Raw genomic sequence first — 17,294 nt, 5'->3', positions numbered from 1 at the left:
AATGCCCGTAAGTGCGCACAGGCTCAGACGGGCATTCAAACACAATTTAATGCCCCCCAATGAATGGAATACTATTATGGAATAATGGAATACTACTCTACTAGCTAGTAGCCAGTTGTGTTGCATCAATGTATAGAAAAACTCCACTCAAATAACTGTCTTTCAATTTCAGGCAACAAATGAACAGACATAGAAATGAAGACCTTATGAGGCTCATGAACTAAAAAAAAACAAAAAACAACAAAGCAAACATTTATATCATGTAAAGGATAAAACATTAACATAAGCTTGAAAGTTGATGTTGCCATGAAAATACTCAGCTGTTGATATGAGAGATTTTCACTGCTTGTAAGTGCTATATCAACTAGTCATTTTTTATCCACTGCCAGAAAGGCAGCTGGTATATATCAGAAAATAACTTTTTTCTTAACATTGTGCTACTGTGAAAGTGTTGAAATAAATCCAAAATAAAGACAGTGATATAAAAATTAAAAAACTGCAGCTGGGGAAGAGAAACAAGTCAGTGGCGTCTTAAAATAGGCCAATAAATCACTACATTAATCACGCTCGCACAGAAAGCTTTACTGGATGATGAAAGACTAAGACATCGCAATGACATGTTACCTTTGCTTGTTCTGGTTTATTGTTTATTAGATGTACAGTTCCATAATGGGAGATGGTGGGATCTAGTGACCAGCTTTGTTCCAAAACATTCTTAAAGCAAAGAAACAATGCAAATGAAGAGAACACTTACAAAAGATCACATCAGAATTTAAATAATGAAATGACATATTGACATATGTTCAACAATGAAGAACATGATATATCCAAAAACAAGTCAGCATACTTGAGTAGGCATCCAGAACGAATTAGATTATTTGAGTAGAGGAGACCTTCTTCTGCCTACAATTAAAAATTTGGGAAGCTGTACTGCAGTAAATATTATCGGCAGAATAGGCCTGAGTGCTCAAACAAATCCAAGGATTGAAAACTTTTTTGTTATGGAAATCATTGTGTATGTGTGTATACACACAATATATAATTATATTTAAACATACAATGACTATAAAGCAGATTACCCCCCTCCCCCCTTGTTATTTCTAACATTTAATTTCTTACATCATGGAATGAAAATGGATTTTATTGGGAATGTGTAGCATTGTTCACTGCAAATGCTTTGGGTTCTATTAATAGTCTTCTTATAACCTTCACGGCTGGTATGTTTCAATAACATTCTCGGACTCGCTTTAAATTTTCTTCATGATGAAACTCTTTCTGGAAATGCACTAACCAACTGTGGCACTTCTCACAAACTGGTTTATTTTGTCTGTTTTTATTTTAATCAATTGAAGCAGTTTGTCTGGAGTCTAACTGTATAAAATTAATTATGCAGGGGCAAACGCAGGATTTGTAGAGGGGGGTTTCCACACCATGCCACCAGTGGGCATGACCATCATGCATGGGGGAGTGGCTATAATAATAGACAGTGCTTGGCTGATCTCCAACTCTTCCTATCCCTATGATATACATGGGCAATGCTGCGTGCACTACTGTTAGCTGCACACAGCTCTCCCTTTTCAACAAGCTGAGCCGTGTGAAGCGGGGGCAGGGTCCAGCCACCTCAATCATTCAGTGCTCCAGGCTTGGAGGGGGTTTCCAGGCACTAGGAACCCCTCCCTTTGGTTTGCCTATGTTATGTGAACTCTAAAGACAACTGATTTCACCACAGTTGATTTAAGTGCAATTAATGTTTATTTTCTGTTTTTATTTGAAACTAAGAAAAAATGGTTGTTGTTTTTTTATTTGACATAGTTTGTGTTGATTAGTAGTAAGAATTCCCAAATAAATCTACTTCGATTCCATGATAGTCTTTCTCGGTCTGTGTGTGTGTATGTTAGGTAATTTAGACTGTAAGCTCCAATGGGCCAGGGACTGATATGAGTGAGTTCTGTGTACAGCGCTGCAGCAGTAGTGAAGCTATATAAATAGCTGCAGCTGATGATGAAAAAAAATATCAGAAATGTATATTTTGTACAGCCACTGTAGACATCATACAGGGGGGTCATTAGTTGGGTCCTTTAAAATGGTTAGCAAGACGTATATGTAAACCAACTGTCTGATTAACAAATACTTCAAAGAAATGACAGTGTATTTTTCCGAACTGTATTATACTATATTAGCAAATATTTTCAATTATTAACTTGTATTTATTTAGTGCCTATATATTATGCAGCGCTTTACAAATAGTATTGACTAAACCATTTAAATTCCTACAACATGACTAAGTGAATATCTGAAACTCAAAATAACAAAATCAATGTAAAAATATATAAAGGAAGCTCAAAATGAATGTAGCAGAATAGTCAGCACAAGCGTTTATTATGGTTACGTTGTATCTTAGATGAGTTAATCTTTCTTACTTCATCAAATATAAACTCATCCAAATTCACTTCTTCAAAGTCATCTTCCAGTTCTTCTCTTTCAATAGCAGCAAAAGCAGCAGCCAACTTTTTTCTCAAGAAGAATCCTTTCCAAGCTGCCTAAATATAAAATACAAAATATTTCATACTTGAGGCATAGATCAACTCCAAATACAGATTCACAATGTTATCCCATTAGGAAGATAAAACATCTCTGAGCTTCGTTTAATAGCTCAATGATCTATATTTTGAACTTTATGTGACATCTAAAACTACATGACAAATTAAATGCCTGCATGTGTCTGAAGCGAAGAATACCCAAGAGGGTCTCTTCAAGTAAGCAGAAAGGAATTCTTAAACTCCCCTCACTGCATGCAGCCTGGGTCAACTAATTAATAATTTGACAATTCCTTTAGGGTGTTTAAGAGCCTTAGGGAAAAAATGATACAAAGAAAAAAGCAAAGTGTATACTTGCAACCTTTAACTTTCAAATTAGTGCGTCTCAAACAACCTCTTGTCTAAAACTTACCGGGTTTGTGTGTCTGGCTATTTATAGAAAAAAGCTATGGGCTGTGTTAAGCTATTCTTATCTTGATCTTTATTATATGCATCCTTGATGTTTTAAAAATATATGATGGAGAAAGAAAATTGCCTGTCCTAAATAAGCTGTACTTAGAAGAGATGAAAACAGAACAGACAATTGGCAAATGTAAAATAACTGATTTTGTTGTTGCATTGTAACTTTTTTCTTAATAACTTTCCTATTGAACAACCCTTCAATAGGAAATAGGATACCAAACAGAGATGATTAACAAAATTACTGTTCCCTGCAGCCTTTTTATGTATGTTTGTATATATAAAATATTCTGCCAACGCCAAGCGTTACTTAGCTTGCCAGGGTAGAATACAGGGAATTCTGTTACAAAACAGACAATACGTACAGAGCTCCTGGTTTATTCCACACCTTGTTTATGACCAGGTATGCTCTTTGCACAAATGTACATTAAATTGTATTATTAGTACGCCATTTTCTCCATAACAGCAATTTTGAAACGTGTTTTAAGCTGGTGTTAAAAAGAAGAAATACTGTAAAAGAGCTTTGAGAAAAAGGCAAAAAAAACAGAAAGAAGTTAACTCTGTCCTGAAAAGCTTACAATCTAATCCAAAAGGAAGACCAACATAGGTAACAATAGATGATAAGCAACACAGCAATTGAAAACAAAACAAAGCATTAAATATTATTTTCCAAGTAGAATTAAGGCAATATGTAACACTACCAGCAATAACTATGATTTATTTTTTATTTTTTTATGTTGGTGAAAAATCCCTTATTGTTGGCGTTTATAAAAAAATATTTTGCCGTGGCAACTGAGTGCTACTTGGCTACACGGTGATATTGGCACAGAGCAGTAAGCGTTAACTTACTGCTTTCCCGGGCCAGTCTCTTTAAGTTATGTGCATGTGTCAGCCGGCTAGTGCATGACCAGTGGAACTAGGGCCATTTTCAGATGAGCTTCAGTTATGAAAGAAACTAAAATATATTCTTAAAAATATATTGGATTTATTTAAAAATAAATAATACTGGTTTAAAAAAGTATTTCATTTTCACCCTTCCATCAATACCCTCATTAAGTCACCTAGAAAGTGGTTTGAATTACTACTATGAAATATATCAGAGGCACTAACAGAGAAAAGTTTCATTGGGTTATAGGTGGTCCATGGACTCTCCAGAGGATATAGTTACAATGCTATGGAGTAAAAATAAAAAAATGGTAATCACATTTTGAAAAGCTTCCAATGGGCATCCAAATCAGGGACCAAAAACCTGGAAGAATACAGGACTGGGATCTCCATGTCCTCTAATCTAAGCAATCTGGAAATTATAGTGTTAAAATACTGAGCTTGTTATGAAACATCCACTATGTTGAGCTGCAGCAGAGTGTTAATGAAGACCTCCAGTTTGCTAGATTGAATTTTCAATTCGTTTCATTTCCAGATTGTTTTGCTTAAAGCAAACAGTGTTATGGCAATTATAAATCAAATCAATAGCAACACAAATGGAAATTCACATCTAATTTCCTATAAAGACCTTCTGTGTTTTGCAAATATAATGAAAGTATAGGACATGGGGAATGGGAGTGGTAAATGTGTGAAATCTTATTTAATAATGGTATTTAAAAACATTCTCCATATTAAAACTGTTATTGTTTTGAGGAAGTACTTTAGTTTAATACTCACTAAGAGCCAGCTTACCTTCTAACAGCTATCCAGTGTTGACTATTACAGGTTCTGCCAGCTCCCGGCACCTGGCTGTATGTGGTTATTCAGACATAATTTAATGGAGTTACCGCTTCCTAATAGCCGAGTATAATATGCTAAACTGTGATAGTATAGTATAATATATGCTACACTATAGTGTGCTTTTGTAGCATAGAACATTATAATCAACCAGATATGTATAGGCAGACCAGTACACAGGTACATACAAACAAGACCTAGAAACAGAACAGGTACTACAACTGTAGCAGTAGGCATTGGATCACGGCTATAAGCGAAGTAAAGCTGTTATAATGTATTAAACTGAAGTAACCTAAGTCATACATTTTTTTTCTGTTGAGAATCCTTTATATTGCCTTGTTGTCTCTAACTTTTGCATACCTGATGTTCAGCTTATGCTTCATTTTTTAGAATAAATGTTCCAGTAAGCATTTACTCCTAGATAGATTTTTTATTCTTGATACATTTTGGTGCAGAGGCAAATATTACACAGGCCTGATGAGCCACCTAAAAAGCTACCTCTAAAAGACTAGATAATGAATCAGAATGGTGAACAGTGTAGACTTACCTGTATTATCGTAGCAGACTGTTCTCTAATCTCTGAAGATTTAGGTTTTACACAGGGTCTCTTTTCAAAGGTATTTTTCTGACTGTAATAATGACGCCATGCTGACTGGATCACAAAGGCAGCCTCATGTAGTTTTGCATAATATCGGATATCTCTTCGTACCACGTACCCTCTCCAATGAGACTGGATGAAAATTGCAGCAGAGCTGGTTGTACAAAGATGTACAAAACAAATCATCAATATGAACCTCTAAATAACACCCTATGCACAATATCAGTTCTCATACAAATCCTTTTTGCACATACATTGTAGGTTATATAATTCATGAATGATGTGTTTATTATACATTATTGCTTTATAACAAGGACGATATTAAATAAGTTAACTAGCACCAGATAATCGGCAAGTGTCTTAGTTGATCTTGCCATCTATTGAGATATTTAATTTATGGCTATGAAGGTACTACAGTCCACCAGACATTCACTCACATGGTTCAAAACACTCTTTGGGGGGTATTCAATTGTTGCTTTTAACGCACTAAACAAAAAAAAAAAACGAGCGCTCGAAAAATATTACAGTTTATACGGTAATATGCGCGTAAATACCGTTAATACGGTAGTTTACTCGCTGAATTTCATCTCGCAGCTCCCTGAAATTTAGCGAGTAATTACCGTATTAACGCTAATATTTTTAGAGCGCTCGTTTGAGAGCGTTAACGGCAACAATTGAATAGCCCCCTTTCAGTAGAATAGAGTTTCAAAAATATCCTTAGATACCCTTTCCATTTTACATATATTGAGAATTAAAACGCCTGGAGTGACATTTAAAGGATTGTTATCAGATTTTGGAACTGTTACCCTCATTTTATTTTGTTACCAATATGTTCTGTAGTACTGAACAGGGTCAATAAGAGAAAGGTTTAGAAACATCTGTGAATGTTGATACATCATGTAGAGAAGCTCTGGTTATCATTTTGCACAGAAAAGGAGGAGATAATATAGGCGATTGTTTAGCAGTGATTTACAGCACAGGATGAATATATTAACTTTATTTCCTTTTTATTCTTAATAAACTTGTTGACAAGATTTGCATGAGGTGCAAACTTTTTTACATTTCTTGATTCCATGTATTTGATATGTATATGATATGAATATTTGAATTCTTATTTTTACTTGAGGTCTTTTCAAGTATATACTTCATGGTGTATATTTACTAAACTGCGGATTTCAAAAAGTGGAGATGTTGCCTACAGCAACCAACCAGATTCTAGCTGTAATTTAGAACAATGTACTAAATAAATAACTAGAATCAGACTGGTTGCTATAGGCAACATCTCCACTGTTTCAAAAACACAGTTTAGTAAATCCAGCCCCATGACTTTGACATGACCAGAGCTGGCATATATATGATATATAGCTTTGTTGGAAATTGCCATATAGAGGGTCGTATTATTAAATATTTCTGCACCACAAGCTTGTATGGGCCGGATATGTGGATGTAACTGCATGTGAAGTTACTACATAAAACTGTCATTATTTAATAAGGTCCATTTTAAGATCAAAATTAAAGTAACCCTCTATACCCACATAAGATCACATTGGTATCGCTTAAGTTTCTTTAGTTATTGTATGTATAATCCGAGAAGGGTTTTTATGGTTACTTTTCCCCTCCCCTAAACACCAGCCACCTTTATTTTTAAAACCAACAAAAGAATGGTTGCTCAAAATATGATCAAATTAAGCTGCAGCTGTTAATGAAGAGTTTGCTGACCTCTAGTACCGTACACCAAAAAAAAACCAAAACAAAAAAAAACACCAGCGCCAAGCCTAAAGTAAATCTGAAATAGTAATAGTAAGTCCACCTTCTAATCAAGAAACATATTTTTATTGCGATCAATAACAATGTAAAACAGTAAAATTCTGTCAAACAAAATAAAGTAAAATACCCCCACAGTGTACACCTTTATTTTTAAACTACTAGAATACTTGCTTAATTTGCCTCACTCTTCCAAAGAATGACACAGGCAATGGGGAAGGTCTATCCTCATGGGGGTGGGGGGCAGCTATAAATATCAAAGAAATAAAACAGAAATCAATCCCTGAACACGCTGTTTGCATGTCAAACAAATATTTCTTAGCATTTAAATACATCAGAAAATGTTGCTAAAATGAATATTGAAGATTGTTGGGAGGGATTCTTGCAATTAGAGTCACTAGTCTGGTTTCTGAAATAATTTGCACATAAATTGAAAGCTAGTACAAGGTGGATATCAGTATGAGGATATGCATTTATATATGCACACATACAAATATACTTACAGTTCTCTGTTTTCCACCTGTTGAGAACATGTTACAGCTCTCCTTGACTTACTGGAACGTTTTCCATTTTCTGCAGTTCCAACTGTGATGGGATTTTCAGTTAGCCGACGTTGGGAAGTTATACTTCTTGTGTTCTTCTCTTGGTCTTCTCGCTCACTATTTAAAAATGAGTCCTCAAGTAAACTGTGAACTTGCTCGAGTGCGATCTGTTTATCTTCATGTGCACCATGGGTAATATGACTATTATGCTGACTGATGTCAAAGTCTGGTCGATTCACATGTTTCCTGAGAATTCCTGGATCTTCTCTATCAGCAACTTCTGTGTCACCATACTCGTGTGCATATCGATGTTCATTGCTGAGTTTAAAGATTTCATTCAAAGTTTTACAGTACATTTCTAGCTCGTCCAAAGATGAAAATGCACTAAAAGAATAGGGATCACACAAAATGACTTATGAATGTTAATCAGCAATGACCACTATAATTTTATTTCTCCGTGAAATGTCGTCACAACTTACCCTTGTTTACTATGTACATTTTTCCATAATCTCTGGATATTGAAAATTTGAGTTTGACAAAGTGCCAGAAAGCTTCCTGAAGGTGGCTTGTGGCATTTATAATCTTCAATTTGTATTTCTTTATCATTAAGAAATCTCAATGCAGGCAATGCTTTTAATAAAGTGCACCTAAAATGAATTAAAATTCAAAGAATTGTAATTGATACAGCATTTTTCAATATGTACAGTATAAGGCTCACATATTTTACCCTTTACGGTTCTGTTTTTTAAATTATGACATGCTTTAAATTTTCCTATCCTGATTGAAACATCTTTGCAAAATTGTGCATAGTAATAGAACTGAATCATGGGTAGATCCTCTGTTGGCAGAGACTGTCAAGAGATTATCAATTAAAAAAATATGAACAAAAGCAATAAAACCAGCAGGTCAGTCAAGATAATAGAAGCCCTAAACTAAGATATATAAACAGTAAATTTGATGCTACATGCCGATGAGAATAATTCTACTATATTTCAGGCTTTTTGGGCCAAATTTTATTATCATAATTGCCTACTCTCCCGGAATGTCCGGGAGACTCCCGGATTTCTGGGAGTCCTCCCAGACTCCGAGGAGAGCAGGTCAATCTCCTGGTTCCCAGCTAGTAATCATAGCTAAGTGGCGAGGCATGGCTTACGATGTGATTCGCACGTCATAGTGGCCTATTACACTAGTCCCGGGTGTAATAGGCTAGCAATGGTGAAGTCCGATTAGGAGGTGGGGCCTAAAGACGCATTCTGCCAAGCCCTGCACCCACATGCCCACTTCCCCCAGAATGCTTATTATGCCAGGGCACATTTTAATTATTAAGAAAAATATATATGTGTATTTAAATACATTTCTGACTCTTTATAGTAATTCACTCCTTACCAAGAGAAAGTATAATCTCTTTTTTTTTTAAAAAAAAAAATACCACATCAAGTGTATAGTGCTCCCTCTTGATAATGACAGCTTAAAAGAGGCTAAAACTACTGCTATGGCAATGCAAAGAGTTGTAAAGAGCATAACTTTAAATTAATGCATATTAATGCACTATTGTGCAGAGAATACACTTTGGTGGTAAGGGAGAATAACATTATAAACAGAAATAGCATAATGAGGAAGCACTATTATTGCACCTAAAGTCACACTCTTTATAGCGCCAGCCTGATCATACTGCCTGTGTTAAGGTGGTGATATAAAGAGGGAGCTCTACAGTACACAATATTTATGTCCCATTTAATCTCTAAAGCTGCCTCAGCAAAAAAGTGGGGTCATTTACTTCCTTTGTGCCAGATAAGTGCCACAAGATAGTGTCTTTACAGATCTACAGTGAATATTGCTGAATAACAAGTAGACTTATGCAGTAGACATACTGGAAGTCCCTAGACACATAATGTGTCTGACACAGCACAAAAACAAATGTAGTTTGTCCGACACCCTGCTATTTAAATTAAATCAAATATGGGGAGGCTGTCCTATGCTTTGTGAGCCATCACACAGCTTTTTAGATGTGGAAAAGCTGATCATTAGGTGGAGTAAAACCTGTATTCCAATGGAGATCTGTTTGCGCACCCAAGTACCTGCACTGACTTGCTTGTACATGTGCTCTAAAAACCTGCACATAAATATAGTGTATCTAATCCCAAATGCTGAGTCATAGGCATCTCAAGATGCATCCAGCTCAGCACCAGCAGCCAATGTGCCAGGAATACTCCAGGCGTACTTACACACAACCATGTCATAAGCGCAAAAAAAGTTTGTTATTATTTATTTTGTTAGTGAAACAACATTTCCATACAAAGTAGCAAAAAAAATTATTTTATTATCCGCCCACAAAATCATATATGTACGATCAATGGAGAAGACACTGACTAGCTTCAGAGGTGAATTTGCAATAAGCTAATCAGAAATGGTTAGCTAGGGCTGGCGATCATTATCATTATCAGCGTGTATTTGCACCAGTTCTCAGACATCCATAATTGATATGGCTGGTGACAGGAGGAATTGCGCATCTGTGCGCATCTGCCTCAGTGTACAATTATACAAACACAGCTTTACTGTACACAGACTGCTTTTGCATCACCCATCCCGCCGCTCCAAGTGTAAGAAGGCTCAAGTACCAAATTTGCATATGGAAGAAGGCGCACACTTATTTCTAAGTGTGCAATACAAATTTGCGCATTTTACACTTAGCAAACAGGTGTCAACACCAGTTAATAAACATTAAAAGACTGGCGCATGAGTGGAATTTCCCTTAAATGTCCAGTGTTACAATAAACAAATGAGCAATAAGACACCAACTCTAAAGTAGTCAGGTTCTTGTGATTTACGAGTGGCAAAATGGACAAAGACAGTGCTTAGATATGACATGGAGGTTCCTTGCAAGTTTGGGGCTGCATTTCAGCAAATGGAGTTGGGAATTTGGTCAGGATTAATGGTGTCTTCAATGCTGAGAAATACGGACAGGTACTTATAAATCATGCAATACCATCAGGGAGGCGTCTGTTTGGCTTCAAATTTATTCTGCAGCAGGACAATGACCCCAAACATACAATGTCATTAAAAACAATCTTTATCGCAAAGAAGAACAAAGAGTCCTGGAAGTGAAGATATGGCCCCCACAGAGCCCTGATCTCAACATTATCAAGTCAGCTTTTAACAAGTCTGGGATTAACAAATGGTCACAAATGTGGAGGGTCATGGGCTCAGGAAGAACCTACCTCCCATGAAACCCCCCCCCCCCCTCAATATAAAAGGGGCAACATACATTTGAAATCACTAAAATATAAGCCAATGACCACTAATATTTAATGTTAACAAAAGAGCAGTATTCATGCCTATTACCAAAAATGTCAGAGGTCTATAGAGATCACTGCCCAAATGTGAAAGGGTTAAACACAAACTTGATTTATATCAAATTTCTCTTTAAAGAAGATATCGATGAGTGAAGAGATTGTGACCACTGAGAAAAATTGGACAAGTCAGTGCTGAACAGTTATAAATAAAATAAGTGCCAAATCAAGTTGATATATGTGTTAAGAAATATATCTGGGAGTAAAGGGATCTCAACAGTAGTTTTTTCCAGCTGTTTTTCACATGTTGAAGGGTTGAGTTAATATTTCATTTAGTGAAAACTTCCTAGTGAATATTCAGGCACTTACGAGGCTGCATTAATCATAGATGCAATGAAACACATTCCCCTAGGAGTGTAAGAACTGATCCTTAGGTTTCATTTGTAAAATACAGCTTCTTAGTACTTGGGTTTTGACGGTGTTATCGCTGGCTGCACATGAAAGTAGGCTGTGGATCGGAAAATTTTATAGTTAATTCCTTAGTAGGTATCAAGGGGTTAGGTAAAGTTCATTACTATGTACCGGTTGAAGAAAGGCAATTCTGAATTCAACAAGGCCATATTTTTTAATATCCCATTAGTCACAAATGTTTCAGAAAAATAATCCCTTGTCCAAATAATAAAAAATGAGGATGCTGAATTGATCTATCTATGTCAACAACTAACAAAACTTTAATATATCATTGAATTAATACACACAATTGTTCATATTTCAACTTTAAAAGGTGCAATGCCACATAGAAGTTTATATATTTTTTCTAAACAGCAAGTGTGTACCTTTTCAACATGAAATGGATTGCAAGAATTTCCAGAATTTTACTCCTATAACTTAGATGTCTATTTAAAACAAAAATAACTTTTTGTGGCTTATTTAGATGGCTGTTACTCTCACATGTGGAAGCATTGGTCTCTCTTTATTCCCTGAAGAGTGTAATCTCCTTGGTTGCTACGTAATGGCAGAGGAGGTATTCCAAATCCTCACTGTTCACTGCATTAAGCCTTGTGAAAAGCTGTACAGTGAAACGCGTTGGGTACTCTGCTCACTGCTACCTTCTTTTCCCATTTATAGTTGTATTTTTGATGGATGTGTGAATGTTTGACTTTATTCTTAGGGCTTAGTATGCGGTAGTGCATAGTATATAATATGACCTAGTGACTGAATGCACATGAGTTTCTATCAAACACTCGGTCGGAACCTCATTGAAAAACGGACAACATGCAGTGCATTGAGCAACCTTTAAGAAATCTATTGTCTCAGTACATGCAGAAATACTTGTTTTTATTTGCACACTTTGTTTTATAGTAGAAAAGTTGTTATGTTATTTTTTGAATAGCTTCTCCTAAATTTCAAAACCTAAGTGGCACAACCTTTTACGTCCAAAATCTTTAGTCATAAAAGCGGAAAAATGTCACATTTTCAATGATAAATATAATCGTGTTGCTTTTGTTGGTTGAAACCACATTTCATTTCATTGGTTGGAAGCATCATGATTTCACTGGATAAAATTGTGGCGATTCTTCTCCATTGCCTCTCCACATTAGCAGAACATTCTCACCCGCTAACATGGAGAAAACACTAACCACCTATAGAAGGGGAAAGGGGAAAAGGTTAAACGATCTGGGGAATGTGGGGAGAAGGGAAAAGACTAAGACAATGAACTGGTATAATAGACACAGGCTCTGATGTATGTCCAAAATGATTAGTGTGCAAGGCTGTATATGATGGTTAGAAATATGTTATAATGGGATGAGGTGGACATTAGATTGATGTTGGATCCAGATATTATGCAGTGGTTATTAGACCTGAAGTCATTATGATGGGCACACCCTACCTATGATGGGCATTGGTCTGTGGTGAGCATGAGGCATATTTTGATAGACAGGGACTTTATATGTTGGGAATGAGACTGTGGAGGATATGAGGCAGTTATGCTGGGAACTAGCTGTATATAACGGGCAAAGGGCTACATGAGCATGATGTATGTTGGGCACTTTGTGAAAAATAATATTTGTGTCATTCTCAAAACTTTTGGCCATGACTGTACACTAAGTCTGCTGCCTCAGTTTTTATGATGGCAATTCGCATATACTCCAGAATGTCATGAAGAGTGATCAGATGAATTGCAATTAATTTCAAAGTCCCTCTTTGCAGCTGCGGGATCAAGCCACCACCAGTGCAGAGCTTGCTCAGGAATGGCAGCAGGCAGGTGTGAGTGCATCTGCACGCACAGTGAGGCAAAGACTTTTGAAAGATGACCTGGTGTCAAGAAGGCCAGCAAAGAGGCCACTTCTCTCCAGGAAAAACATCACAGACTGATATTCTGCAAAAGGTACAGGGATTGGACTGCTGAAGACTGGGGTAAAGTAATTTTCACTGATGAATCCCCTTTCAGATTGTTTAGGGCATCTGGAAAAAAGCTTGGCCGGAGAAGGAAAGGTGAGCGCTACCATCCGTCCTGTGTCATGCCAACAGAAAGCATTCTAAGACCATTCATGTGTGGGGTTGCTGCAAAGCCAAGGGAGTGGGCTCACTCACAATTTTGCCTAAGAACATAGCCATGAATAAAGAATGGTACCAAAGCATTCTCCAAGAGCAACTTCTCCTAACCATCCAAGAACAGTTTGGCGATGAACAATGCCTTTCTGGAGGAAAAATTGCTTTGTTGCAACTACACCTATTCATCAGCCCTCTCCTAACTGAATGGCAATAAGCAATCTAGGCTTCATTCATCTATGAACGCAATTTGCGTTTTTAAAAATTGAACATAACTTGCACACACCTACGCTCGTATTCAAGATCAGGCGGATCTCAGGGAACATTTCCATGTGAATACGGGTATAAGTACGCTCTGGCTTTATGGTACTTGCTGTATGCAGACAGATAGGCAGTATAAATTCCCATCACAACGCATGGGAAAAAAAAAGTAAATAAATAACTCTTAATACTACAATCATGAATAAAACTACACTAAAAAGTGTATTTTTTAATTATTTTTTACATGAAAAATATCTCAGGATGATCTTAATGACTACTGTACATAAAATGCATTTCTCGAACTTGCAAACGCATGTTCTGGCATGCATACACGTCCGTCATCAATATCAAACGACACTTACACCTACCCTATAGCTGGTGCAAGTGATACAGATGCCTAGGGCTTGAATCGGACAAATGTGCATGCACTCGACCTTGGTACGCCTTTACTGTAGATTGCTTATGTTCCGTGGCCCCTTCCCTGCCCGTTCCGCTCTTCAAATAGTAGGCTGTCGGAAGTGTAATTTGCGTTTGGACTTAAACTGCATGCACTTTTGTTCACTGGCATTAAGCTTGTTTCTGAGTATGCGCAGAGCAATTTCACACAAGATACAGCGCACAATGGGACTTACATCCAAAGATGTCTATGGGTGATATGGAAGGATGCAGGACTTCTCCTTTTCTAAGTTGAATAGAATTGTGCAATACTATGTCAAAACAACTGTGATGTCAGAGGAGTATGAATTCAGTACAATAAAATAACTAGTAAAAGATGAAAAGACAACTACAGAAAGTAACATGGAAGTAAGGGTTTACTCCACAAGGGTTTTAGTGGAAACACTTCACTTTACAGCACATGTGGGACTGTGATGTAAGCCCTCAGCAGTTAAGTATGAGAATTACAAGCCCTTTACATTAACACCACAGGAGCATTTTTCTTCAATCCAGTAGAAATTGGCTGTTAAGTAAAATCACTGCTCCCCAGAGAACATAAAGAGATGAAGAGAGGAAATTAACATCAACTTTCATATAGGTACATATAAGCAATGTTTATAAACCAAATCTATTAAAGTAGCTTAAGAAAATATTGCAATATTTAACTTTTAGGGCTTGACATTCCAATTAATTAGCAAAAACATGTAAAAACATTAGTAGGGAAGCATCGCATTATGTTAAATAAATGCTATGCTTTTCCAAAAATAGCCTTTTACTTAAATTGTAGCGTTAAATCTAAACAACTCAATGTACAGTATTTGTAATATGTTTTAGGAAACAGTCATTAAAAGACGCATATGTCAGTTAAAATTTGCATATAGTCAAAAATGGTTTATAGTACCCACGAAAAGTAGTAAGTGGATAACAAAATTTATATAGACACTAATTTTAACAGCTCACTTGGGAACCCACTGGCTTAATAGAAGCATATTTACTAGTAATATATCATGTGTGGAATTCCATTTTTGGTAGTGACTACAAACAAAGATATTCCCCAACCAATAAAAAGCAGGGACAGACTGGCAGTAGAGATGGCGAATGTGTAGCACACCAATTCACTCGGCCAGAGATCTGTTGGCACTCAGACTGTACTTTGTCCCTGGTTCATAACACTCTGGTGACGTCACTGTTCTGTGCTTAACAATTGTTTGATATCATCATTGTAGCTCTTTCACAAGTGAAATGTTCAGGGCTATTATGTGCCCTTTTACACAGGAGTAGAGGGAGAACTGTTGATGGCTGTTAAGATATTTTATATTTTAAAGGGAACCCCCAAGCAAAATGTACTTGCACAAATGAACCCTCAGGCAAAGTTTACTTAAACAAAAGGCATTGCTAGTACCTGCTATTCAGAGCTGTTCGAGGATGTCAGACAAAAGCTGACTGGACTTTACACAGAACTGTGATACTCAATGTCTCCAGGTTGTTATGATTGGAGAACCATCGGTTTCTGGCAACGAAGGTGGGAGTATATCTGAGCAAACACTAGCCACAGTCAAGGTTTATACTGCTCTGCATGATAATTTGGGCAGTATTAGAGATACATATACAATACAAACAGCATCCTGGTGACAGTCATGCAATAGAAAGGGCATCCTAGTGACCATCATACAATATAGAGAGCATCCTAGTGACCGCCATACAATACAGAGAGGGCCCTGGTGACTGCAATACAAAACAGAAAGCATCCTAGTGCCCATCATATAATACAAATAGCATTTTTGTAACTGACACAAAAGACCACCCCCCTCCTCATCATTAATTAGCCCCTCCTCAAATAAATAATCTACAGCTTCATCATAGCAACCAATTCAACATCATATATGTGCCCAGTGTGGCTGTCCCTATAATATGTTCTCAGACTATCTGTCCCTATAGATGTGTGCCCAAAGCATATCTCTTATAAATGTGTGCCCAGAGTGTCTGTACTTGCAAGTGTGTGCCCAGGGTGTATGTACTTGCAAGTGTGTGCCCAGAGTGTCTGTCCCTATAATTGTGTACCCAGAGGGTCTGTCCTTGTAAATGTGTGCCCAATGTGTCTGTCCCAATAAATGTGTACCCACAGTAACTGTTCCTATAAGTGTGTGTCCAGAGTATCTGCTTTCAAATGTGTGCTCAGAGTGTCTTTTCCTATAACTGTGTGCCCAGTGTATCTGTCCCTGCAAATGTGTGCCCAGAGTATTTCTCCTTTTAAATGTGTGCCCAGTGTGTCTGTCTCTATAAATGTGTGCCTATATTGTTTGATACTAATACAGTTTTACAGTTTAAAATAAATTATCTTCATAAGATATCCCTAGTGAAGCACGGGTTCAAGTCACCAGCACAGAAGAGTCTGTGAATCAGTGATTTTATAAGACTATTTGTGCTTACATTTCCAACCACAGGAAGGATGGGTTTGACAGAGACAATACTGCCTGCCATAGTACGGAGGAAGGACAGGGGCTGCTGTGGAATGTAAGAGAGAGGGGCCTCAAGAGAGGAGGTAGGGGGGCTATGTGCTATAGCCATAGGCTGCATGGGCCCTACCATGAAAATTAAACCTGAAAATAAAAACTTTATGAACTGACCCGTTTGAGTCAGTTCCACCAATATATTTTTTTCAGATTGGGGGGAAAAAATCAAAAAAAAATCAGCAGGAAGCCTCATGAGGCCACTGATCTACCAGGAAAAGTCCTGGTAAAGTGTATGACCAACCCGCCCATGCGTGTGGGGGGCGCCATAGGGCAGTAAAATCACAGGCTGAGCGACATTATGTGTTTTAAGTGCCCCCTAAGCATTGGCGCTCTAGTCAACTGTCTAGGTACGCCTAATGGTAGTACAGGCCCTGATAAGCAATTATTCAATTTATTGAACATAGTTGTTTAGTTCCTGAAAAATGCACACTGTACACAACTATGAATGTATGATGCTATACATTTATCCCAGACATGCTATATTTGATTATCATCCACTGCATCCTTATCATTATGTCCCAGTGATATTTCAGAGGTGTGCTGTCAGAATAGTAGTCAGGAATCTGTGATCTGTTTGCTTGGTATACTTAAAATAATATTCCCATGTTATGCTCTTTTTC

General features: G+C 37.1%; 1 protein-coding gene across 4 annotated transcripts in view; it reads right to left on the bottom strand.

Annotated features, from left to right (window-relative positions):
- The window catches only part of LRRIQ1 (leucine rich repeats and IQ motif containing 1), a 145,223-nt gene that overhangs the window by 73,661 nt on the left and 54,268 nt on the right, over positions 1–17,294 (bottom strand). For all 4 annotated transcript variants that reach the window (XR_012691364.1, XR_012691363.1, XM_075209368.1 and 1 more), the window contains exons 14-18: positions 8,102–8,269; positions 7,584–8,006; positions 5,266–5,470; positions 2,421–2,540; positions 625–714 (exon numbers count right to left, since the gene is read on the bottom strand). Coding sequence is in view for 2 of the 4 variants with exons in the window: in XM_075209368.1 (XP_075065469.1) it covers positions 625–714; positions 2,421–2,540; positions 5,266–5,470; positions 7,584–8,006; positions 8,102–8,269 (1,006 nt within the window). In the remaining 2 variants the exon portion in view is untranslated. The remainder of the gene's footprint in view (positions 1–624; positions 715–2,420; positions 2,541–5,265; positions 5,471–7,583; positions 8,007–8,101; positions 8,270–17,294) is intronic.

The sequence above is a fragment of the Mixophyes fleayi genome, chromosome 4, assembly GCF_038048845.1.
Source record: "Mixophyes fleayi isolate aMixFle1 chromosome 4, aMixFle1.hap1, whole genome shotgun sequence".
In the NCBI taxonomy this organism is placed as follows: Eukaryota; Metazoa; Chordata; class Amphibia; order Anura; family Limnodynastidae; genus Mixophyes; species Mixophyes fleayi.
This window is presented reverse-complemented; position numbering and strand designations above follow the sequence as displayed.